A 26,826-nucleotide genomic window follows, 5' to 3' on the forward strand; every position below is an offset into this window, starting at 1 on the left:
TATAAGTGTGTAGTGTATCGTGGGTGTGAATACACTTCAGATGAATTACAGCTCAAAACCACTGATAATTCAGGGCACACAGCTTTGGTACCTGATGCAGTCTTTCATGCACATGCGCTCAGGTGGCTAAGACTGCAAGTGTGGACAGGCCCTAAGTGTAAAATTCATAATTTAGTGTGTAGTGTGTGTGTAATGTGTATTGTACATTAGATCAAAGTATGTTTTTAGTGGATATTAAGTGCATAGTATGTGTGTAAGTGTGTAGTTTAGTGTAGGGCACAGTATGTGTATATGTGTGTAGTGTAGTGCACAGTATGTGTAGAACTGTAGTGTAGTGTAGGGCACAGAATGTGTATATGTGTGTAGTGTAGTGTAGTGTAGGGCACAGTATGTGTATATGTGTGTAGTGTAGTGCAAAGTATGTGTATAACTGTGTAGTGTAGTGTAGTGCACCGTATGTGTATAACTGTGTAGTGTAGTGTAGGGCACAGTATGTGTATATGTGTGTAGTGTAGTGCACAGTATGTGTATATGTGTGTAGTGTAGTGTAGGGCACAGAATGTGTATATGTGTGTAGTGTAGTGTAGTGCACAGTATGTGTATATGTGTGTAGTGTAGTGTAGGGCACAGAATGTGTATATGTGTGTAGTGTAGTGTAGTGTAGGGCACAGTATGTGTATATGTGTGTAGTGTAGTGCACAGTATGTGTATATGTGTGTAGTGTAGTGCACAGTGAGTGTATTACTGTAGTGTAGTGTAGTGCACAGTACGTGTATATATGTGTTGTGTAGTGTAGTGCACAGTATGTGTATAAGTGTGTAGGGCTAGGGCTCAATATATGTATGTTGGAAGTGTACATTAAATGCATAGTATGTGCATAGTGTAGGTGTGTAGTATAGATCACATTAGATGCAAAGTAATGCATCATTAAGGGACAAGTATGTGTATACTTTGTGTAGTATTAGTAGTATTAAGTGTATTGAGTAAGTGTGTAGCGCACATTAGATACATAGGATATGTATTAGTATATGTGTGTAGTCTTCAGAAATCAAGTGCTTTGTTTAAGTGTGTAGTGTATAGTGCACATAAAGAGCATAGTATATGTATAGTACAAGTGTAACTATAGTGTATAGTACATCATTTAATGTAGTGCATAGTGTCAGTGTATAGTGCAGCATTTGGAACATGACTTTTATTTGTCAGCTTGTCAGTCTAAAGTCTTCATTGATTTCTAGGAAGCTACAAGCAGAGTACGATCGTCTGAAAAAAGCGCACGACCACAAGGGACTGTCACCGTTGCCGTCGCCCCCACAGATGCTGCCCGTCTCACCCCAGAGTCCACGAGACGCCGAGCTGATCGCAGAGGCCAAACTACTCCGGCAGCACAAGGGTCGTCTGGAGGCCAGAATGCAGATCCTGGAGGATCATAACAAACAGCTCGAATCACAACTCAGACGCCTTAGACAGTTACTTGAGCAGGTGGGTGGAGAATATCCTTAATTCTTTTTCTTCATTCACGCACTCGCTGAATACAGTGAAGAGCATCACATAGAAGGTGTCGGAAAGAGAAACGAATCATCTCCAAGTCTAAACGGTTGTGCATTGAGGCTCTTAAATTTATATTTTTTTGTTGAACAACTTGCCTTGGTGCGTTAGTGATTTTCCACCTGTTCATTACATCAGTGATGCAAGATTTTTGTCTCTTTATTGCATGTTTGATGATTGTAACATTGTAATTTAATGAACATTTATCAATTTTATTTAATCATTTAGATTATATATATCAGCCAAAGAGACTTGCAATGTATACATTTTTTCCCTGGGGAATTGGACCCTTGACTTTGGTGTTGAAAGCACTATGTTTACCAGTTACCACAGGAATGAATATTACTCAACATGATTCAAATCTATATGATAAACATTGTCGTGAAGAAACATTTTCTGTCGGGACTTAGTTAAAGAAAGAATACTGAACTTGTTTGATCTTATTAATCTATTATAAAGGACACTTATAAAGACATTTTTATGGTTTTGAAAGGTGCTCAAAGTAATATTCAAGGTAAAATAGTTCTCTGGGAAAAACGATTAGTACCTTTAACGTTTATAAGTATGCATAAGATTGGAGAAAACTCCATTCTGACTTTTTAGTGGCCGTTATGTTTAATACTACACTGTATAAAGTAATACCTAGATCTAACTTATAAAAAAGTGGGGCAAGTGGCTGCATTGGATTTTTTAAGTTGAATCAACTTGCAGCATTTTTTAAGTATAATAAACACTTTAACATTACTTAATACAAACGCAACAAAATCAAGTTGAGCTAACTAATAGTACCAGTATTGCTCAGTTAGATAAACCTACTTTTCTTGTTAGAGGGAACTTATTTATGGGTTGCTACAAGTAACCTGTTATCATTTTAATTAGGTTTTATGAACTTAATGTTCTTAGTAAAATGAACCTAATCATATGTGAATAAACATTTTAATTGAGTCTTGGCTTTAACCTCAAAAAATAAAGCACTACAGTGATTAACTTTACATAAACAGACATTGTCAATAACAATTACAAATTCAATAGAAGAAGAAAAAGATGGGAAGATAGATTGAAGACAATAACATTTATTCAATATCAAGTTCAACCAGTGTCACTTTTTACAGCGACAACAAAACAGGCAATAAATGTGGCCACACACGTACACAAAATAAAAAACAAACACTGTTTAAGTGCATTTTCAACCTGTTTTAAACAGTCAAGCGAAATATCCAAACTGCCCAATCTGCAATGTTTAGATAAAGGTAAATGTGAGCCATAACATCACATTGTATCACACTGGAACTGCATTGTCAAAAATTATTACAGTATTTCATTATATTTACAGTCCACATTAATGAAGGCACTTTTCAAAAAAAGAAAATCGGTAAGACTAATTATTTTAAATCAAAATACTGGTAAAATTCTGAGACAATGCTAGATCCCATTGAGAGATCATTGAAGACAACTTGGTGGGGAGATTTGCATACTTGGATAATGGTTTAGGACGAATGGGATCCAATCCCACAAAATCATCATATTACTGTTTATTAAGCTACAGAGTTTAAATATATTTCAAGAGCAAACGTAATTACCTCATATCATCAAAATATTAATACATACAGACAAATAGACAAGAAGCTTTAAGCTAACAAGCTGATTTCTGTATGTTTAGTGATGTTAAAGTTTTTTTAACCTGGATGTGAAGCTTGAAGACCCAGGTGACAAAAGCACTTGGGTATCTACAGACCAGGAAAATGCGTGTTAGAATAAGGTTAAAAATCAGTTGTAAATGTTACTTATTTAAGTAAAAAGTTTTAGTTTTTTTTCCAACCAGAAATCTGCCATTAATTGACTATGCAGCATAAAAAAAACAGACAGACTACTAAACCCACATCTCTACAGTCAAATCTGTGCATCTGCTTTAGTAATGCAAAAGTATACTAACATGATCTCTGAGTCCTGTCAAAGTCACACGGCTAGCTTGTTTTCCCTTCTGTCCATAAAACACCACAGCTTATTCTCCCCTATTTGCCCGCAGAACTATTGAATGAAGGCTCGAAATGATTTCGTTCGAATATGATCCCGAAATTTAATCTGTGCAATATAAAAATATTAGGGTATTTGTGTAACTAATTATTATTAGAAGTATCTGCGTTTTGAATCACTTCCATCCTAAATGTTGTAACGGTAACGATGATGTTAGCAGGCGCTGCTAGTAACAGAAGCCATTGCTATCAAATGCACCTGCATCTCTGCTGCTAACGTGAGCACCTCACGACAGCCGCATCCCCCACCGGAGACCCTGTTGTTAATATGAAATTCAATAAGTGCTGTAACCATGCCTACTATGTGTTTTAAGGCTACTTTGGCTTTAATTTGACCAATAATATCACTTTTAATCGTTAGTTAGCGTCACCTTAAACTAGCGTAGTACTAATGTTAACGTGTTTTGTCTAAGACTTTTACCCTACCGTTTAATGTTAAATATTAGTTTAATAAATGTGAAATAAAAAATTCTATTAATCAGTCCCTGAAATTCAGATCCGATGGAGCGAACAAACAGTTGAAGTGCTGCAGAAGATGCTGCATCTGACTGGAAAAATCCCCGCCAGTGAAAAGGGGATAATGCCATTGCCAACTTAAAATATTTACGTTTGATGAACACATCTGCCACATCGACAGCTTCTCTAATACATTGTTTACGTCGACTCACTTTTATAACATTTCTTGTACACAATAACCACATACAAAGAACTACCCAAATAAATTGCAATAGTTTTACTTAAAATATATTGTTTTATAAAAAACTGATACATTTTAAGTAAAGAGGAAGTATATTGATACGTTTTAGTATAAAACAAAATAAAATTAAGTAGATTAAAACCATTTAAAGTAAATAAAACCTACTTTGTGAGTGAAGCACTTTTTACAGTGATCTTGCTAAGCCATGAATACATTATTCATTGGCCGAGGCATCAGTAACCCAAAACTTTCTTAAAATGCTGCATTCACACCACTAAGTGCCATGTAAAATGTCTACAATAAAATTACTTTGTGCACCTCTATAATGTAGCTTAGTTGAATAAATACTGATCAATTTGGGGTGTTTATGGTAAAATGTGTTTTTATCATCAATGGAAAAATATTTTGTATAATTGCAGTTCTGTATATGTAAACTTGGATATTAGATTTAAACCTAGTTTGTCTGAATTGTTTTTGTTAAAACATATTTTATCTGCAAACTTGTGGAATGACAGCTTTATTTAAAAATTCATTTGATTGGGGGGCTGTTTTGGTTTATATATCTGAGTATTAGGTTATCTTGATTGAGAAGATGAAATAAGCCAAAGACTTGAAACTGTATTTTTGGAGCAATTGTTCGGTGATTTTATTTACATTTTCAGTACCACATAAGCATATTCATCATTTTCTCCCTCAAACTTGTGTATGAAGCATATTAACGCCTTTGTCACATTTTTATTTTCATAATTTAAACATTACACAAATAATTTCATTAGTATTGTTTTTGTTGTAAAGAATTACTTGGAAAATGTTTATAATTTAGTTTAATTTAATCATTGATATGAACATAATTATATACTTATGTTGCAAGTGGATTACTGTAATATGTTTGTTTCCATGTAAAACGAAGGGATGGAGCATGTTACCAAAACTTTTGATTAAGCTTAATGGGTATTTCTTTAAATTATATATCTATTTTGCACTGATGTAGCCACCTTTGTCACATATGGCATTGTTTGACTGTATTGTATCGTATTGACCGCATTGGTGCCACATAACTTTCCCCTGTTAAACAACATGGCATTTTTCATAAAAGAGAAATTGGCGTTTAAGATCTAAATGAATGTTTAAAGAGACTTTGCATTCTTCATGATCCTATTTTTTTCTGACATGTTTGAGAGTTTGTTTGATGTCACATTTGTTGACTGAAGAAATTGTGCGTGTCTTGTTGCATACAGTAACTTCTGAAAGAGCATTAGTTGACTGTGGGTCTCTGCCAAATGGAAAATATATCGAATGTGTTTTTAGAAAGAACTGCTTTGTGCGTTCTTTGTGGACCCTTTGAAGTAAAATCTCACTAGACTTCCAGCGGCCGCCTTGGCTGAAGCCAGAAGAACTGGAGTAAAATCATATAAATGAGCTCTTCTTTCGACTTCGTTTGAAGCCATTGGCTTATTGGCTTCACTTCTCTCTGATGTTGTTTTCATTTTGTTTCTAACGGACATGTCCAAGAATAACCACAAACGAGTTTGTCTTTGCAACCGCAGGTTGAATTTTATTATTCATTTTTTAATAAACATGTTTCCATATTCATTTCATGTGAATGTGTTTCTCTTATAAACAAACGGAAAACAGATTCAACACTTTTCACGATTTCAGCATGCTGATCTGATATTATGCGTTTATGAAGGTATTTCAGAAGAGGGCAGCAGGATCTTGCGTTATGAATTGTTAATGTTGCATGGCTTAAACATGCTCAATAAAGCATGTGTGTGGTAACTTTAAATAGTTTTGAAGTGACAACTATTTCAACATGAAAGTGAAATATTTTCAGATGCTGGGAGTATTATTGTACAAATGCATATGTGTGTTAGTGTCTGTGTATGTATGCATGTGTGTATATATATATATATATATATATATAAACACACACACACACATATATATATATATATATATATATATACACACACACACACACACACACACACACACACACACACACACACACACACACACACACACACACACACACACACACATATATATATATATATATATATATATAAAGGGCTCAATGAAGTCTGTTTTATTCGTCCCTAAATTGCATTTTGTTTATCCCAATTTTTTTTTTTCGGGATGTTGTGTTCTGCTGTATATTAATATTGATCATAAAAATGTCAAAAAAGATAACAAAACTATTAAATGGGAAGATGAGTTTGAATAGCAGTACGGTCATCACTAAAATTCACAGGACCCTGGACATAGTTTTTATGGATGGTTGGATGCTTTCAACAGTCTTGAGTAAAAAATACTTCTTTATATTTTTTGCCTTAAAAATTGTTTGCAAGCTTGTGTGTGATAATGTTCAGCCTGTGTATTACTTTAGTGTTCGCTCAAGGATTTTGTGACATTTGGGAAAGAGATGCCTGAAAGATGCAATTCAAGAAATGTGTATTTGAGATGCGTCTTATTTGCTTATATGATTTTTTTTAACTTCTTTAAACGAAATATTGTACATATATTGGAGAATTTTTACATATTTCGGTTAATAAACTATTGACTGTCCTTGAGGGAGAAAATAAACCACAAATAACTACTCAGGCGCCCTTTCTTATTTTTGCGAGGGACTTTACAAAAATTGGCTGTCAAATTAAGTTAATTAAAATGATTTAAACAAATGTTTTGTTAGACTATTTTGGAAATGCTTGAGTACCCAGTACTTCTTTCTACATCCACTCCCCTACCTAATCTCTATGGTTCCTTTCTACCTATGTCCTAGCAACAGACTGAATCCAAGGTGAATGGTACAGGCCTGTCCACACCGTCCACTGCCTCACCGAGATCTGACACCAGCCTGGCCTCACTGCGTGTGGCCGCAAGCCAAACCACAGACACCATGGGTAAATGTCCCTAACTTCCAGTTTAAACCTAACACTTCAGATTAATAAACCTGTATTTAACTTAAAAATTAACATAAAGTTTATCTCACAACTAATCTTTCTAACAGTTATTAATGTAATCCTGGCAGTCTTTTTTATATGAATTTGGAGAAACATAATTCTAAGCAAGCAACTGTCCTAACATGATTGAATTAGTCTTGACTTCTTAGTCTTTAAATATTATTTCTCATCATTTTAAAGCTGATCTGGAATGAAAGGATAAGGATGTTGATCGGCCACACGTTTGGTGCTTTCTGAATTATATTGTTTGTATGCAGATAAATAAAGTTATTAATATAGACCCCTCTTATCTAATGCTGAATACTGTTCAAATGTATTAATTTGTTCATTAATTACATTTTTGTAATTAAATGATATGCATCATTATTATCTTTCATTTCTGTACTTGGCTTGAAGCCCAGGCTGGTTTCAGCAAAGGATTTTCAGATGCTATTAAAAGAGGCAATGATATCTTATTGTTGTCAATCAAAAAGAGAGATCGCTTTGAGTGGATACAAAAGAAGTGCATTTTCTCTTTTAGCCAACGTTGTATTCGTTGTCTTTAGATTTGAGGTAAACAAATGAGAAAAACATCATTTTAGGATCCTAACAACAATTACTGAATTATGATTGTAAAATACTGTTGATGATTCAGTTTCTGCCTCTGAAATATTTTCATTCCCTTTGTTTTTCCTTCCCGCTAAAGCTCATTTTTTCTTTCAATAACAAACGTTTAACTCATTTATTTTCTTGAAGATATTTGTCATTCCTGCCGACAAAAGCACACAGTCCTTTATTACCAACTAGGGATACGTTTTCAAAAATGACTCGCTACTAAACAATTGCCCATTTTCAGATATTTGAAAATATATAAATTTTATTGAATTACATTCAATGAAAATGGAAATTTGTAATTGTTTTATTTATTTAATGAAAGGGAGGGGGTGGATACTTATTATTCAAATTGTCTTGTGTTTAATGGGAAAATAATTGGGTAGTTGACAAGACTTTTTATCCGTGACAGCGGCATGACATGCTTTGCATTACTCAAAACCATAAAAAAATCATTGTGCACTTTTTCTAGTTCTTTTGAATTCATTGTAGTTCTGCTACATAGACTGTTTAAAGTAAATTCTTGATGTTGCAAATTTTTTTTATTATTTGTCAACTACCTAATTTATAACATTTTTAGAAAAGTTGTAGATAATTTTTTATTTTAAAACTGTTAGTTATTAGAACAATTCTTGTCCATGTGTAATAGTTTCCATACCTACAGTGACTGTACACTGTACTGTTTTAGATCTCGCATTATGATAGAAATTGGTATGTGTTAAAGGGGTCATATAGCACGAAAACGTGTTTTTGTTGTGTTATAAGCTGCCCCTGCATGTAATAGACACGTTAAATTACAATAAAATTAAAGATGGAAAAAAGATGCATTCTATCTAAAAGCGAATGCTCACCCGGACCTGCCTGAAACGCCTCGTGTTACCCCATCTCCTTAAATCTTTGTCAGTTCGTGGTATCATTTGACTAAGACCGCCCAAATGTGTACGCAGGCAAGGTGGTTGTACCTGTAAGTACAATTGCTTTGGAATCTGATGTTCCAAATATGGTAAGAGGCGTTATATTTCCGTCACATGCTTGCAGTATTCGACCTATCATTACGGACTGGTTAACTGGCCAATCATAGCACACCTCGCTTTTCAAGGCGATGAGCTTTGTTTCATAGAGGCGGCGAAAAGAGGAGATACAAACATGCGGTATGTGGAAAATACAGCGTTTTTGAACCTTAATTCGTGTATACAGTACACATTGCATTACATCCAAAACAAGCGACAATATTCGTTTTAGCCGTGTCATATGACTCCTTTAATGGATTCTTTGCTCTTGCTTGCTCTCTTTCTGTGTTGATATTCACATTACCTAAAGCAACTTACTCAAAAATAACAATTCTTGCTTTTTATGGAATATTGCAGTGTTTATTATAAATTGTTCCTACGGGTGATATTTTTTTCCAATACATGCGCATGATCTTTAATGAAAAAAGAAATTGCATGAAATTAGTCAGAATACTGAAGTAGAGACGATCCCCACTATAGTGTTTCACAAGGACTTAAATTCTTAATGTTTAAATAAATAAATAAAAAAGGTATACATTTATATCCATAATACATAAAAACATACGTGTATGTGTATATATATATATACAGTATATATATATATATATATATATATATATATATTAATATTTATTATCATGTGGTTGTTTTTGACTTTCTGTTTGAGTTCATCTATATTGGATTTAATGATTACACTGTCTTTTTATTAAAAACAATTCTATAGTCACCTTGAATCTTTGTTACATGAACACATCGTACACAGGGTCCCGGGTTTATGAGGCACGTTCTCAGTGTGACGGAGTGGTTGTTGTGTGTTCAGGTGATGATGAGCTGTCCAGTCCCTCCCAGGATGCAAGCACTGGATTAGAGGATGTCATCGAGCAGCTCAACTACTCCTTTCCTCACAGCCAAGGTGACATTTCATTTTTTTTTTTTGTGAATTCTTCAAAAGAATTTGACAAAACCGTTTTTTGGTACTATACTATAAGCTTCTCATCTTCCCCCATCATGAGCGAATTCCTATCTTAAAAGATGCTTTGCGATACGACCTCCTTAACTGATATTTGAATGTGGTTTTCAGTGTAATGACAGTATAAAGACTTTTCTCCATCTGTAAAACTTAATTTAGCTGGTCATTTTATGAATGATTGAATCCTATGAGTATATTTGAAACTTTTAATCAACCTTTTATAACATATCACTGTAGATTTAGGTGGCAGTAGCAGATTTCGACAGTTTCAATTTAAGACGTCATTAGTAATTTAAGCATTAAAAGAAGAAATTAACTTTTCAGATCAAAAGACCAAGTCCGTACTTATAACATTGCTCTCTGTGTGTTTCTAATTTTTGCATGATCAAGTTCTTAAATCTCCACTTTTATTTCTCCTTGGCTTTTTTATGAATATGATGAAGCACGCTTTTATGTTTTATGACTCTTAGCTGGATATTTATTGCAAGCAACCACATAACTGTACGGATCTGACCTTAAAATTGTATATTTATCCTTATAGAATAAAATGTGTGAATTCTTGTTACATGTATTACTTTTGCTTGCAATACACTTCCTGCTTAGATTCACTTCTGTCTATCACCTTCCCCATCTTTACTGATTTTATTATTCTGTTTTCCTCTTTGTCTAAGGTGGACGACTAAGCCCATAAAAGGTTAGTGTTGTAACTAACCCTTTTACTTTCTTTCCTTTCTCCTCCACTTTTGTCTACAATTTTGTTCTTGGACTAGACTAGACTAGAATTGGACGTTTTTATTGTCATTGCAAAGCTGTAGAACAAATCACAAATCCCATCCCACACTCTATTGCACTCGCACATCATATTTTCAAAACTAACAAGATGTCCAAACATAGTTGCGCATTGTTAAATTGTGTATGAAGACACTGATAACGGATGTTTTATGCTTTTTCATCCCTCGCAGGTCCTAACGTTGGAAGTCTTTTCCACATGGTGGATAACATTGGACATGCCATGGAGTCGTTGGTTAGCGTTATAACCGAGGAGCGGGATTTAGACTGAAGATGTCTTCTCCTCTGTGCATGCTTTTGTAGTGTAAACAACTGAACAGGCTATGTTTACAACGGGCAAATCAATAAAAATCTATTTTTCTGAAGGATCGCGGTTCCACATTGTAGATTTGATCTTTAGTAGTTTCGGTAGTTTCTAACGGCAAGACGAGAATCGTTTATTACGAAAAGGTTTTTAGACTTCTATGCAATTGTACAAAAAAGAGAAAGAGCAGCGTGTTATATAACATGTAACGTCTCGCGTGCCATGTGTTTGTACAGCGTGGACCGCGTTTTCAAAGTGTTTTATCTAAATGCGTGACTGAGTATACGCAAGGGTGCTTTATCGACTAATTTTGTTTGTAACAAAATAACAAATGCATATTAAAAAGCGAGTCCGTCCTCCGTGTGCGTGTTTGCGTGTGCGAAAGTGTGTATGTATGAAAAACGATTGTGTGATTTATTTTTTTCCGTGGTGTAACCCGGCCCATTAAACTCTAGCAGTCGGCAAACATTTGTCATGTTTTTATGTCAAATCATAAGTAAATGGTTATATACTGGCTACCTCATAATGTTTCTATTTTAATGTCATTGAGAGAAAATATTACCACAGACAACAACATTCATCTGATGTAATTTAGATGTGTTCAGGACTAATAAGATCTTCATAAAAAATAACCCAGCAATTGCGTAATTCCTTATTCACGATTGTAATTTTGGAATGTAATTGTTGACAAGAATACAGAGTAAACAGTAGTTTAACATCTGTTGTTATTTATTACCATTGACATAAAAAACATGCTAGCAAACAATAAAACTTTACAGAAATCCACTAATAAGAATAAAAAGCCAGCAAAATCTATTAGACTTTGCATTGTCACTTAATAAATCTGAGTTTGTGTGTCTGATATATTTTTGTTGTGTGTACAACAAATAATAATAACATGTAATATATATATATATATATATATATATATATTAAAAATGATCATAATGTACTGTATACACAATTTCAATTCTAAAATGGGTTTTTCACCTTTGAGAAGAGCATGTCCAGAGTATTACATATTTATTTCTAAGATGTGCTATTTGATTCTAACACTGAAATCATACGTTTTTGTAACTGCAAAAAGAATATTTTACCTGACGATGAAATGTAATTGTGGGTTTCTTAACTTGCCAATGCATTGGTTGATAAAAATGAAAACACATTATGGCCGCCATTTGTCTTTCATTATGAATTTGCTTGGCTGGTGAACGATTGCATATAGTAATTTACATTACATTTAATAATTTAGCAGACGCTGTTGTCCAAAGCGACTCAGTTTTAGGAATACAACAAGTGATTTATCTTAAGTAGGTTATAATAATGAGAAATGTCACTTATACATTTTTCAATCACAAAGTTCAGATGGTATAAACCAGTACACCGAGAATTTATTACAAGAGTGATCTAGGCAGAAGTGTGTTTTTGGTAAGATATTCAGCACTATCTTTTTAATGGGAAAGATAAGGAGAAACTGTTTGTCACTTATTATTACACATCAGAATCAGAAAGAGCTTTATTGCCAAGCATGTTTGCACATCCAAGGAATTTGTTTTGGTGACCGGAGCATCCAGTACACAGAGACCATAACACAATACAGTACACAGAAGGGCCTATTCAAAACTTAAGAAATACAACACAATAAACATATGATAAAGATATAGAGAGTAAAGCTATACATCATCTATGTGTTGCTTAAAAAACAAGGTGCTCAGATTGGAAACAAGCTTGTTTTGGGAACGTTGACTTGCATCATTTTGTTCATGGTCAAGCTTTATTACAGATTATTAAGTAAATCCGAAAGAATGTGTATTTAAAAATGATTTCAATGGTATATAATTGAAAATAAATAAATCTTAAGAACAGAACAAAACAGAATACGCAGTCACTCTTAAATACACTTTATACTGTTATTTCATTGATTTTGATTAAACTCCTAAAAGTCATATTCTTTCCGTTTTATGGATGCTTTATTAATTTGTTCAAATCAGTTTTGAGTTATATTTGCTGTAATATTTAAATAATCTTTTGATTGAGTCCTTTATTAATAATTTCACAGCTTCATTCATAGGTTAGTATGTGACTAGACCAAAATCTAGACATCCTTTATTTTTGCAACTGGATGACACATGACCACAGCAACCGTTTTGGGTAATGTAGATTTCCAAAGAGCAGTCAAATTTCCCCGTTTTTTCCCTGGTTTGTATTATTTTATCTGTACATTTTTATGTCACTATAAAAACAAATACAAGTAAAAAGTCTGTTTAAACAAAGTCTAAATGCACAAATGATTTCTATAATAAATAAAAATACATATAAAACGTTTGATCTTGTTTATCTTTGTCTGTTAGTCTATGTGTGCCTGAAGAGGAAGTCATTGTTACTGGTTCCTGTTAATCATGTGACTCAGAGAGAGAGTTTAAATTGTCTGCCACTGTTTGCTCTGTCACACTGATCATTACAATCATGTTTATGGAGCTCAGAATGTTGCCTTTTATATTCTTTATGACACTACATGTTCACTCAACACATGCCGGTGAGTATTTTTTGCCAACTATTATTTTAGATGATCGTATTGTTTCAAAAGAAAGTGTAAATATAACATGTTTATTTTGGTTCATTTGAAATGATATTGAAATATTAAATCTGTATCTGACACTCGTTGTAACATATATAGGTTTGCTACACTCTTAAAAATAAAATGTGCTTCATTGGTTCTTCGACGGAGCCATAGATAGAAGAACCATCTCTTTCTTACCTTTTTTTAATCTGAAGAAAATATGGTGGTTCAGATTATGTTAAGGGATCTTTATGGAACCATTCAGACTTTTTTGACACTTTAGTCACAATTGTCCTGCATGATTTAATATATCATAATTACAAAACAAATTTGTTGGTTTTTAAACTGTTGTTCCAAATATGTGTATATTTCTTTGTTCTGTTGAGTACAAATGATATGTTGAATAATGCTTAACCAAACAGTTCTTGGTCACCTTTTTTTCCTCCAAAAATCTTTTTAAAATTTTTGTTCTGTTGAACTCCAAAGAAGATATTTTATAGAATGTAGGAAAGTAAACCGTTCTGGGGCATTTTTGACTCATATTGTAATTTTTCCTACTATGGTAGACAACGGAGGCCAAGAACTGTTTAGTTACAAGCATTCTTCCAAATATTTGTCTCTGTGTTCATCAAAACAGAGAAATGTATACATATTTGGAACAACTCGAGGGTGAATAAATGAAGATTGATGATTTGAATTTTTGGCCGAACTGTATCTTTAACACACCTGCATTACTGCATTAACTGTATAATGTAATACCTACCGTGGTGGTTCTCTGTTTTACTTTAGGAAAATTGGCAGCACCCGAGCATGTGAAGATAACTTCTGTCAACATGGGTGCAGTTGTAGAGTATCTGCATAATTCTATGGATAATGTTACATACACTACAAGATATAGGTAATAACCATTTACAGTCACTATACCCCTCTTCCAACTCAAGAACACAAAAAATAAAAAACAAAGAACACTTTATAATATGAAAAATGTCAATGGACTGAAACTTACATTTTTTGCAGAAGTTGAAAACAATAACCTTGCTGTAGAGAGAACATGTTACCTGACGTATTATTGTGTTGTGTCGTGTCTGACATCCGTATTTTGCCCCTGCAGCCTGGGGAAAGTAACAACTTACATCTGTAACAACTCTAAAGAACTGAAATGTGACGCGGGACAGTTGCCAACTGTATTTGGGAGGTACGTTTTCCAGGTGCGAGCAGAGCTTCAGGGGCGGTTCTCTAAGTGGGTTAATGCAGATCCGTTCACACCTGATACGCAAAGTGAGTACCTCTAATGTTTGGACCTAAACTCTCTTTTTGAACTTACTGCTCTAAAACATTTACTACTTTGATGCCCTATAGCTATCATAGGACCCCCTGCTGTACATCTTTTCATCAAAAGGAATATTTTGGAAGTGCACGTCCAGGACCCGGTGCTGAAAGTGGGCAGACTCAGGAACATTTACAGTGAAGTGTCTTATGTCATCAAATATTGGATCGATGGCTATGAGGAATCGGTAAGACGTTTATTGCACGTTAAAAGTTTCAGTGTTGAATAAGATTTAGTGATGTACGTGTTAATGTTACAATAAAGTCCGAAAATGTTAGTTGTTACTATAAACTAAAATATTAAATACAATCTTTGCTTAGCTTGTAAAAAATGATGTACTTAAAGGTCCAGTGTGTCATTTTTTGGATCTATTGACAGAAATGCAAAATAATATACATAAAGTGTCTTCAAAGGTGTGTAAAGACCTTACATAATGAAGTGTCACGTTTGTATTACCTTAGAATGAGCTATTTCTATCTAGATGTCTTACACGGGGGTCCTCTTGCATGGAATTTGCCATGTTGTTTCTACAGAAGCCCTAAATGGACAAACTGATGGCGCTCATAAATACTTTATCTCCTTTGAAAAAGAACGAATAATCAACATGATATATAGGTGCTATGTCAGCCACCATATTGCATTGAAACCGAGGGTTAAGCGGTGGAGTGAGCCGTTGTTGCAATTCGCAGCCTCACCACAAGATTCCGCTAAATGTCATACACTGGACCTTTAAACTTTTTTTAGTTTATGCTTATACCACCAAATAAATGACTTTTATGATAATTAATCAGCATTTGTGTTTCGTGGTGCAAACCCATGAACTTTGCTTTGCTATCACTGCGAATTGAGCTTAAAGACGAAAACAAATGCCATGGTAAGGAAAGGGTCATTTCATGCTCGTCTCAACCAAAACGAACTCTGTTCCTGTAGGTGATCGAGAAAAAGATTAATAACGAAGACGAGGAGGAAGACGTGAAGATGAGAATAAAAGAATTGAGCTCATGGAGCAGATATTGCACTCAGGTGCGAATGCTTCTCAAAGACAAAAGAAATCAGACCCCATTCAGTCCGGCTGTTTGCGTGCACAACGTTCCTGGTATGCAAACGTTGCTCATCTTTTAAACTGGATGTAAACCTTGAGCATCAAAAACTCAACACTGTATTTATTTTATTAAACATGCAGCAGGCTGTTTATGATGTACTTTATGGCACTAAGAACTTGTAGACGATTGATATTTATTGGTTTGACTGCTAGAAATCTAGAGCTTGAATGCTTTAGACATCCTTTAAGAGACTTTTCACTTTTTTTATCAGTTCTGACCAGTTGCGTCATCGCAGTTGCTGTCCTCCTTCCTCTGGTGCTCCTGTCCTCCTGGTTGATATATAAAGTGAAAGAGTTTCTGTATCCTGAAACCGAACTACCTGATCGTTTTAGCAAGGTATGTCTCTACTTCATCACGTCATTACATTAAACACACCACTAGTTATCAAATCTCTGACTGTAAAAATCCACTAACATGCCATTAACAAACCTTTTGACACTCTTTTCAGTTTGAAGCAATACAGCATCCATCAAACCAAAAAGAAAAGCTGGATAAAATAAGTGCCATATCTGAGGACCACTTTTATGAAGTTCCCACTGTGAAAGCCAAGAACCCGGAGGAGGACACGTGCTGTCTAGCCCCATTTCAAGAAGTGGAGTATGACTACAAACACCTGATGCAAACAAAACCCGAACCGACTTTCTACCCGAACCATCTCTACCCAATATGCTTGAAGAACAAGTTTGTCGCTCATTTAAATCAAACTGGGTTTGGAAGTTCCATTCAGTCTTGTTACTACAATTTAGCTGATTCCAACTTTAATATGACACACACAAACATTTGCTGAAGTAGACAAGCTAATATTTAATGATGTTTCATTTACAGCAAATTTTCCACATTATTGTGTTTGTTCTATTATATCTGGTGCAATATTTTTTACATACTTATCTTCTATGTGACTGTAAATAAGTGAGGTGTATAGCTGTTTACTGAATGGATGACTGAATTGACTGATTGTTATTGTAAATAATGCGTATAACATTATTAAATTAAATTTACAAAATATATATATATATTTATTGTGTGGTCCGTTTACTTCTCTGATTTATGTTCGAGCGTCTGAATAGCAATAACTATAGCTTATACCATACATTTATTTTGCTGTTGGGGCTAAGCACTATGACACTTTACACAGGTACCGTAAGCAAATTTTTTACCAACACAAGGATTTTTTAATATTTGATTATTACTTAAATAAGCTTTGGGGACAAAAAAAGAGTGAGGAATTTCGCTCAAATTAAACACTGTATGTAAAATACAATAACACAATGGTTTTCTTTCTTTTTACTTCATTCACATTTAGTTCTTTTTTTGTAAAGCAACCCTTATAGCATAAATATTATTTTAACCTTATTAACTTCTCTAAAGAGCTTCTGGTCGTTGCACCTTTGTGCTCTTAATTTATAAGCACTTGTTGCCATGGTGAGATGGATTGTTGACGTGACTGGACCGGAGTATCAGCAGGTAGGCCAACGTTCTCGCGAGTGCCTGATTTTTGCGACAAAAATATCGAAACTTAACTAAAAGAGAAACAATACAAATATCTACATAAAACTATTGGCATAAATTGTATCTGTTTATTGATGTTCTTGTATTTAGCGAACAAATGCTAAGCTAGCGTTTTTTTGGTCAACAAACTCTTTAAAGGAGACTTCCCCATTATGCTATTTTTATTTTTTTAAATATTTTCAAGCTCTGATGTTGCGATTAAAAGACAACTTTGTTTGCATTTTATAGGATTTTCAGGACTGTTTAGGCTATATAAAATGCTAATCTAAATTAGATAATAAATTGAATCAAATGACCAGTTACACAAATATTGAAATACTATTTCCATGTGCAATAGCTTTTTTGTTGACAAGACTGTTACGCTTATAAAATGTGCCCTTGGCAACATTCACTGAAAAAGTTTGATGTGTTTGCACAAAAATTGAAAACACATTTAAAATATTTCCAGATGAAATGCATGCACTGTTGTTTTACAGGTACAGTGTGTTTATGATAAAAACGGCGTAAAGTCTGTGATGGAGGTGGCACATTCTGCCCCGGAGGCTTTCTCTAACAGCGCGAGGACAAGAAACCTGCTTCCTCTAAGCCAACTGGTAGAGGACACCCGAAAAAGTGCAAACGTCCCCCATCACCTGCTTGAAACCAGTGAGACCACAATTTGCTTAATTTCTTAAATATGTCATTTTATTACACCACCCATCATTAATAATTATCATCTTGCGAGCGTTTGCCTTTTCTTTCAGGGGTGTTCGCAAAATTGAAGAGCAACAGTGTAGTTCAAGCCGAGCCATCAGAACTGCATTTCAGTGGATTTGAAGTAGGGAAGAATTACAAGAAGATCTTGGTTGGTTTTGTCACTTGCTCGTCTTCATCTTGCTCAAAACAGATATTTGGGTGTAAAGTGAATTCTGTGGAATGTTTAAATATTGTTTTGGGGGTTTTGACTATGCTTTTCGTTCATCTGCAACAAAAGATTCACTATTAGAGATTTTAAAGACTATTGTCTGAATCACATGAGCGGTTTTCCACTGACATTACACTGAGGTCATGGGGAAATATGAGTTGTAACTAAAACCAACATTTCAGAAGGGGAAGAAAATCAATATAGGAGGAAGTATGATGAAATGATGAATGCTCTCTTGTCTTTACCAGAAACTTGTCAACATCTCTTCGGATGTGCTCAGTGTTCACATTCTGCCCCCTCAGACAAAGAGTTTTCAAATTAAGTACACAAAAAAGGTAACCATCAGCTTACAAATATCACAATATTCTTAAAAAGAGGTTAGTGTAGTTTTGAATTTCACGATAATTGTTTATATTTATGAGATTTCTCTATTAAATGCATCCAAACAATGTCCAAGATATCAGACAGCCGATTGTTGTCTTTGTTTCAACTTTAGTGCCGACTGGTCCCGGGTCTCGCGTACACCATTACAGTGAACTTTCATCCGGACGAATGGCGCTATTTTTGTGATGACATTAGAATTCACTGTGAGGTGAGAACCAGTTCTCCTATGATGTTTGTACGCTGATAACGCTCAAGACGGCTGCGATGTGTTCTGTTTTTGTCCTGTTGTTTCAGGCAGAGGAGAACTTACTAGTTCCTGTTCACGCGTACCCTGTTATCAATGACCTTCATATTCCATCTCATATTAGTTTACCACCCGTGCCACTTGGACAGAGGTAAACAAATATGAGATTTAACATACAGTATAGCAAATTGTATGCAAAGAAAAAGATTTGATGATTCCAATGATGAGGTAATCGAAAATATTTGATTTTTTTAGCATCAGTCATGTGATTCCACTTAAATGCAGTTGTCCGATAGACTTTGAGTTCCAAGTGCATTGTCTTCAACCACATGAGGCCTTTACTGTAAGACCACTATCAGGTAACCAGCCTTCGTCTGGTATGAAAAAACCTTACAATGAACAAGATAAATCTCTTGCTAATTTACATGATAAATGAAAATATTATTAATATAAAACAATGTAAAATGAACTTCCCAAATACATACACACTACATAGTACAACTAACTTAATAATCTGATAAATAGAAGATTGTCTGTGTGTTATTCAGGCATCATTCCGGCAAACGGAAAGACGGAGTTAAGAGTGACTTTTACACCTGTGAGATATTGTACAGCTGACATTACACTGCAACTGGTTATCTCTCAATTCAACTCTAAACCTGTTGTCTGGACAGTAACAGGTTCCTCTTCTCCATACCTGCCGGCCAGGTATTATAATGTGCTAATCATATCATTTATCAACTTTTACAAAAAATAGGTTGTATAGATTTGCCAAACCACTTTAATTCTCTTATGTCCATGTGTAATCTCTGGATTTCAATTCTGGCTCATTTACTAAACTGTTGGTGATTTAAAAGATCCTAGGGGCCGGTTTCACAGACAAGGCTTAAGACTATTAATGTTTGAGCTGTCTTAAATGAAAATAACTTGCCCTGTAATATCTTAAGATATGTCAGGCCCATTGTTTTGTCTAAAGATGCACAACAGTGATGTTCCTTTCTTAGGCAGTTTTATAAAAGCGACTAATTTAACAAAGACCTAGTCCTGGCTTAAGCTAAGACTTGTCTGTGAAACCTGGAGTATAAATTGAAGTATGAACCCATTACCTTAAAGTTGCTAGCACTGTGTTGTATCCTTTTAGCTACCGAACACTTTGGCTCGATCAAGCTTCACTCACTTTAAAATAACATTGTTTTAGTTATGTAGTCATGTTACATATGTGTTATTTTGTAATACATTTTATCTTAGTAAAAAAGATGGAGATTGTGAGGATGATGTTTTGGTTGGAGAGCAAAAGACTGTTGATGGAAAAACATTGGGATCTCAACATAGACCTAAAATGCTTCTATCCTTGCCTAAGGTAAGCGGTTATTTTAGGGGGCTTCCTTAAAAGGCGCCTGCTGAAAAGTGTAGTGTTTCGGAGAGATTTGTGTTTTGATAAAAAATTTGTTCTATGAGCTTGGAGCTCATAGCAATGCTAGCAAAGCACTTGTGAAATTTAGTATTGTTAGAAGTGCTATGCACAACAATCACACTATTTTAACACATTTATTTTATGTAAATCAGATCATTTCAATGACCTTATGAACAGTAGTTAATAATAGTAAATGTTTATGGGTGAAGCATGTTTTACTTATTTTCACAATCACTTACAGGGTGTTGACAAGAAAAGAAAAGGCGATGCACAGCTTCAGATCTCCAACACACATGTGCCCACAAATGCAGGTCTGAGTGAAATCCAAACACAAGACAAAACATGATCTAAGAATCTTAGAGGGGGTTATAACTTTCTGAAGAGGGTCTGTTTTCTATTCGTTTTCTTGTTTTGTTTGTTTAGTTTACTTGTTTTGTCTTGTTCTGTTCTGTTCTGGTCTGTTTGGTTTCCTTTCTTTTCTTTGTTTTTTTTTCAATGAAAATAAAACCCTTTCATTCACTTGCATTATTTGTAAATACAGATATAGTGTGTAGACACTCTAAATGTCCTTTTATGACCTACTATAGTGTATATAATATCAAATATGTCATATTTTGAATAAAACATATTTTTTATCGTCAGACCACCATGGCCAAAACGCATTTCAAAAAGATTTCATACCTTTCAACATACAAATACAAAATCACATATAAATGTTTCCAAAATGAGATTTCATCCGTATGATGTTTTGCAGTTCAGACTACATAAAAACTAACCAAATATAAATCGGTGTGATCGCGGTGGTTTAACCCATTATGTTTTATTTGTCGATGCTATGTCTACCAAACCTGCAGACCTGACCAAGAAGATGAAGGAAAGCACATTTTTAAAGAATGCGAAACAAAAGAAGAGAGACGATCTGAACCGCTGGTGTGTTGCATTATAACATTACTGATATATTACAGGAGATACATTGAGAATACACTCAGTACAGTATCATATAGCTAAAATGCTAAAAAAATATTTTATTTTTAGGAAGGCTGATGTGGGTAATGACAAGTTTAAAATTCCGAAAGTGCAAGAAGAGGCAGATGGTGAATTTAAAGTGAGGCTTAAGCATCCACAATTAACATTCAACATTTTTAAGACCATAGATATAATTTTAGTTTTTTGCCGTCCAGCATTTTGTTCATTTTTACTGAATGTTCATACTGTGTGTTTTTGTGTGTTTCAGCAAAAGTATAGTGCTAAATCAGTAGCCATTTCAAAATCCTCATCAAAACGTTCTTCACGAAGAGTTTTGAGAAATGCAGGACAGGTACATGAATTCATATTTTTGTTTGTTTGGAATAAATTTATCTTTTTCCCTCAATCACTTGACTGTTTGCCTTGAAAACCAAGTGTCAACCCTTTGTCACATGTTCTGAACGCAGTTGCTAGCATCTATTTAAATGACTAACCTTACAAATGTATAACAAATGTTTAATCTCATCTAATATATTGAACTGAAAAAGTCATAAATTCCACTCCAGTATACTTCTCTTTCTGTTAAAGCTCCCAGAATCTACTGGCCAGCTAAAGGTCAGATCGAAAGCTCTCAGACTCTTCCAGCAAGCTGTTCGTAAGGTATAAAATAACTCATTTTGCACACCTAATAAAACATAATATTTAACCTGTTTTGTAATGGTGCTTGTGTACCACTTGTTGTATAAGCTACAATGCTAATAACCAGTAAATAAAATGCAAAAATGTACTTATAAAAGTGGAAATATTACTTTGTATTTTATTTTAGGTGGTTCGTCAATGTCGTATGAACAAGAGACTTCAGGCAGACAAAGAATCTGGTGAGTTGGGCAAATTTCCTCTCAAATAGGGAACATTAATATTAGAAGGGATTTCATATTCACTCTCATGTTGTTCAGAACCTCTACCTGACTCTTGCTCTGTGAAACACCAAAAATATTGAGAAATGTTTCAGTGGTTAAAATGGAAGTTAATAGGGGCAAATGTCTGGTTAGCAACGTTCCTTAAATTACCTCCTTCAACAGAATAAAGTCATACAGGTGTCATATGACATGAGGGTGAGAAGTATCCTGTAAAAGCACACTTTTTTCTGACATTTTTCCCTACTTTCGTTGTAGATGAGCAACTTTTAAAGCTGACACCAGAAAAGCTTCTTCCCTACTGCTTTCCTACATTTACTGAAGACCAACCTGATGAACTTGTAAGATATACCGTAAATAGTTATTATTGAACTTCTTCAGTTATCTCTGTTAAAATAATACTGCTTACCTAGAAACCACCATGTTAAAGCAACAAGTTGATGTTTAGAATTTTTTTCTAAATCACACCCCGTTTGTTTTGTACAAACAATGCCAAGAAATTTCATATCAGCATTCAGGGCATTTTCTGAAGAGGATAAATCTGTGTTGTGGTTTTAAGGCTGTGAATGCTATGGGTCGTGTTCCAGTAAGACCGCCTGTACTGGATAGGAAACCCAGCACTCCAATATTCGATCTAAAGGTATGTGAATACACAATCATTTCCACTTCAGATTGCAGGGATTTTTTGTTAAATTGCTGAAAATCCATGAGGTTGCTGTTTGCCTTGAAAAGTCCAACGTGGTTTTGCAAAATGTTGACGTTTTCTAAACGTGCGTCAGTCATCTCTTTGTTTAGCTCTATATGTAACAGTAAAAATCAGGAAACACTTCAAAGCCCAGAGACTTAACATATTAAACCACTTCTGTTTTTAATGTCTTCTGTTATTAATGGGTTTGTCAGTAGTACTGCTGAATTGCAATAAAATATGAAGTAATAGTCTCATAATCACATAAATAAAACCTCAATTGTTTTACTTAGACACCAGTGATATTAAATGAAGAAAGTACATTCGGAGAAAAGGAATGTAGTAATTTTCTATGTTCTGTCACACACAACGTCACAACATCTCACGGTATCTCAATCTGTTTCAGTTGTGCCAAATAAAACTCAAGATTTTAAAAGCAAACCATATTCTGAAACCAAAGAATCACACATATATTTTTGGTAAAAGACTAGAGCGTCAAAATGTAATTTCCCATAAGAATTTCTATAAAATATTTTATTGTTTACTAAATATAGCATAATTAGCAATTCTCTTAAGATATAAAAATTCTACCGCTGAGCAAAACAACTTTAGTGTTTTGCTATTTGTTTGTGGTTGAATGTTCTCCGAATATTATAACTACTAGACATGATATTAATGTCAGCTATATTTATAGTACGAAAATGTTATGTGGGATAAATTTATCGATTTTTAACCTCATCAACTATTAAGGTTCCCCAGTATTACAGAATTATGGGCTATCAGCCAGTATCCGTCTACGATGCTGCAGCAAACTTCATTCCGTCTAACCTGATGAGAACATTACGCACTGGAGCGGAGGTACACGACACATTTATAACTATAGCTTTTAAATTCGGACATTGTTTTTATAACACAATTTACTCCAGTAATAAAAATATGTTTTTAAGCCTCTGATATGATCGATGTCTTGAATTTTTTATAGGATGAGCTTTTGCCAGTGCTGGCTTGTACATCTGCAGATCTCAGTGAGGATGAGCCGGACCGGAACGTAGAGGAACATGAGGGATCAAATCAGGATTTATATTCCAGTCTAAGTTTCTGTGCCCCTGAAGCATTACTGAAACCCCCAAATGCCCATCCTCTCCAGATTTTTGTATGTATTTAGCCTTGTTATAGAATCTCTTTAAATGTATTAGCACAACATCTTTGTGTTTTCAATCAGTTTTGATACCGTGTGATATTATCTATTCAATTCAATCTCTATTATGTCGTAACATTTTATGACAGAATCCTGCACCCAACGTTTATGCTTTTAAACCGGCTCCGCTGTACCTGGAATGTGATCTAGACTTTCACCTTTGCCCGCTGCCACGATACACGTCGAAGAGTATGTATGCCCCTTCAACACAGAAGAAGTTTCTAGATAGAAAGGTGCGTTGGACATTTTATATATATAACTATAAATAAGATCTCAATTTTTCATATCTTAGTTGTTTCGCCTAGACACAAGAGAAATAGATTTAATATTAAGATGAACAATATATCAAATGCAGGATGTAATCAAAGGGGTTATGACATGGAAGAATTTTCCTTCGACATCTTTGAAGATTTTATCCAGTATGTCAACCCTCACAGGAGACCACGTCTCGCACATGTAAGCACACAGACTTCCATGCGCCCCTCTGTAGGATTACTCATTTCCACGTACATCAAAATAAAGCATTAAAATGTTGCTTTATAATCGGCAGGTCTGACCCCTTCACAAACATATTGCTTCCTACGGAGGCTCCGCCCGCCCTTCAGGATCTCCCCGACAGCATCAGAGATGAAATTCAACCTGGATTGTAAGTATAGACACAGTCAATCCATCTTGGTTATTCATTTGGCGCAAGATTTGTGAACTCAAAGTTTGGTTCCTCTGTCAGGTCAGATGGCTCAGACCTCCGTCTCACTCCTGAAATGGTCGAAGCGGAGTTTGGATCGTCTGGGAGATCTTCGGCAACATCTCTGAGAGAGGATGAAGACGATGGGTAGAAACCGCTCATAAATTATTCCAACTGAAATAATCGTGCCTTTTTAATCGTGGTTTATCATGGATGGTAACCGCAGTCTTTTTTTTTCAGAACTCCAACACCAAAAACATCAGCAACTACCAGCAGGTGAGTGTCATCACATCAGGGTAGCACAACATCCTCATAAAATGGTAATATTGTCATTACCAATTGCACTATGACTGACAGATGCAGCATAATTTGCTTTAGTAAAGTAAATGCAAAAATACATCACTTTTACAACCGTTCACCATCATTTTCCAGATTAGCCCTTCCTTAAAGTCAATGCTGAAAATAGACTTGTACGTTATATTACGTTGTACGTAATAATTTCGTATATATTGCAGGTGCTTAACCAGACTGCAGCTATGATGAATAATGAACAGATGGCATGTTTAGTTATTTGTGTTTGTTTTTGTCTGTTCTGCTCTTCTGACATCGCCATTCTGTCTGTGAGGATAGTTGTATCAAGATGATGTTAGATAACCTCCTTCTTTGTTATCATTTTTCTTTCCCAGAGAGCAATGTGAGCTGCCACTGGAGTCCGACCACATCATCAGACTGGGAACAAAAGTTATGCAAAGTTTGAAACAATTAAAATCTTTAGGCAGGACCAGCAGCCCCTCATCTCATGAGAATAAATAGGATTCTTATTTTATATCTTATTTTTTTTTAAGAAAGTCAATAATAGCCTTGAAGCAAACGGCATCAGATCATGCAAACAAACAGGCTGTAGTAAATAACAATGACCACCAGATGGCAGTCAATGACTGTAACATGATCGGCAACAATACCCTTAAAAAACGCACAGAACCTTCTCTTTCTTTTGTTTTTTGTTATTATTCGTTTTGTACCTTTTTTATTCAAATGATTAAACAGTTTTTTTCAGTTTTCCTTACCAACTTTTTTTCAGTTTTCCCTAACAACCTGCTTCAGTTTTTTCGTTTTTCTTCTCCTGCAACCCTGACTGAAGATCCCGTTTATATTTAATTTCTAAATTATTTTTTTAGAAAAAAATGTTTTAATATGGTCTTATATTTTTGGACCTCACTTTATGTTCTTACCAGATACTGTATCTGAGATACATGCACACCAAAGTACCACAACATAATTCAGCACTTTCATGTGTTACAGTCGTCGTTTGAGATTATATTTAGTACAGAACTTTGAGCTGATGGAGTTTAATAATGAAGTTAAGGATCAAAGATAAGAATCAAAGACACAAGATGCAAAAGGCCATTCTGGTGTCCCCCCCGGCAAATGTCAGGCCAGCCTGCTCTGTCTGCATCCAACAATTTTCTGCCCGGCTCTCACTGACAAATTTGCCTCCCAGTAGCAAACACATGCTTTATTCCTGTCTCCGGGGGAATAAAGAGGAAAGGCAGCCTCATTATCACCTTGTATTGCAGGAAGTTCGTGGTTTGTTGACATTTGCATTCTAATCGAGTCTTAAAATTGCATCTCAACATTTCTGAAAAAAAAACAGTGCTCCAAAATTTGCTGCCACTGTCCCTCATAGTTGGAGGGTATTTTGGGGGGTGGTCATGGACCAAAAGAGCCCACACCCAAGGTATTCTGATTTCCTCTTGCTCATATTAACTTCTGTTCTCAGCTCTTTTATATTATAATATCTTTTTTATTATTATATTTATTTAAAAGATTTAGCATATTTTTTATACTGAAATGTAAAGAATACTCTGCACTGTAGAACTAATTGGAACTGAATTGTGTAATAAACTGTACAAAATAACTTTTCTCTTATCTCTTAAAGAGTCTAAAAGAGTGTTTTTTTCTAAGGCTCTGAAGAATCGCTCTCAAAACTGTGGGTTCCATTGCCAAAAGATAGACTTTAATATCAAA

General features: G+C 34.7%; 3 protein-coding genes across 3 annotated transcripts in view; all 3 read left to right on the forward strand.

The window, feature by feature from the left end:
* dmd (dystrophin) overlaps positions 1-13,227 on the forward strand; it is an 89,076-nt gene extending 75,849 nt beyond the window's left edge. Inside the window, 4 exon segments of the mRNA XM_056770471.1 lie at positions 1,236-1,479; positions 7,058-7,178; positions 9,660-9,752; positions 10,772-13,227. Of these exon segments, the coding sequence (XP_056626449.1) occupies positions 1,236-1,479; positions 7,058-7,178; positions 9,660-9,752; positions 10,772-10,869 (556 nt within the window). The 3' untranslated portion in view covers positions 10,870-13,227.
* Positions 13,228-13,339: 112 nt separating this feature from the next.
* On the forward strand, positions 13,340-16,832 carry crfb15 (cytokine receptor family member B15). Its single transcript, XM_056735700.1, has 7 exons — positions 13,340-13,438; positions 14,252-14,360; positions 14,574-14,740; positions 14,822-14,976; positions 15,720-15,885; positions 16,104-16,228; positions 16,341-16,832. Exons 1-7 carry the CDS (start codon positions 13,369-13,371, stop codon positions 16,677-16,679), a joined length of 1,131 nt encoding a protein of 376 aa, XP_056591678.1. The 5' UTR covers positions 13,340-13,368; the 3' UTR covers positions 16,680-16,832.
* A 500-nt stretch (positions 16,833-17,332) lies between these two features.
* Positions 17,333-26,727, forward strand: cfap221 (cilia and flagella associated protein 221). Its single transcript, XM_056730989.1, has 25 exons — positions 17,333-17,356; positions 17,878-18,046; positions 18,145-18,245; positions 18,554-18,640; positions 18,802-18,897; positions 18,984-19,084; positions 19,189-19,292; positions 19,482-19,641; positions 20,182-20,293; positions 20,589-20,658; positions 21,202-21,277; positions 21,383-21,452; positions 21,582-21,665; positions 21,902-21,973; positions 22,140-22,191; positions 22,489-22,571; positions 22,790-22,870; positions 23,666-23,773; positions 23,898-24,068; positions 24,203-24,346; positions 24,469-24,569; positions 24,664-24,759; positions 24,841-24,945; positions 25,039-25,074; positions 25,485-26,727. Exons 2-25 carry the CDS (start codon positions 17,917-17,919, stop codon positions 25,609-25,611), a joined length of 2,367 nt encoding a protein of 788 aa, XP_056586967.1. The 5' UTR covers positions 17,333-17,356; positions 17,878-17,916; the 3' UTR covers positions 25,612-26,727.
* Positions 26,728-26,826: the final 99 nt, after the last annotated feature.

Source organism: Triplophysa dalaica, chromosome 2 (genome assembly GCF_015846415.1).
Source record: "Triplophysa dalaica isolate WHDGS20190420 chromosome 2, ASM1584641v1, whole genome shotgun sequence".
Classification (NCBI taxonomy): Eukaryota; Metazoa; Chordata; class Actinopteri; order Cypriniformes; family Nemacheilidae; genus Triplophysa; species Triplophysa dalaica.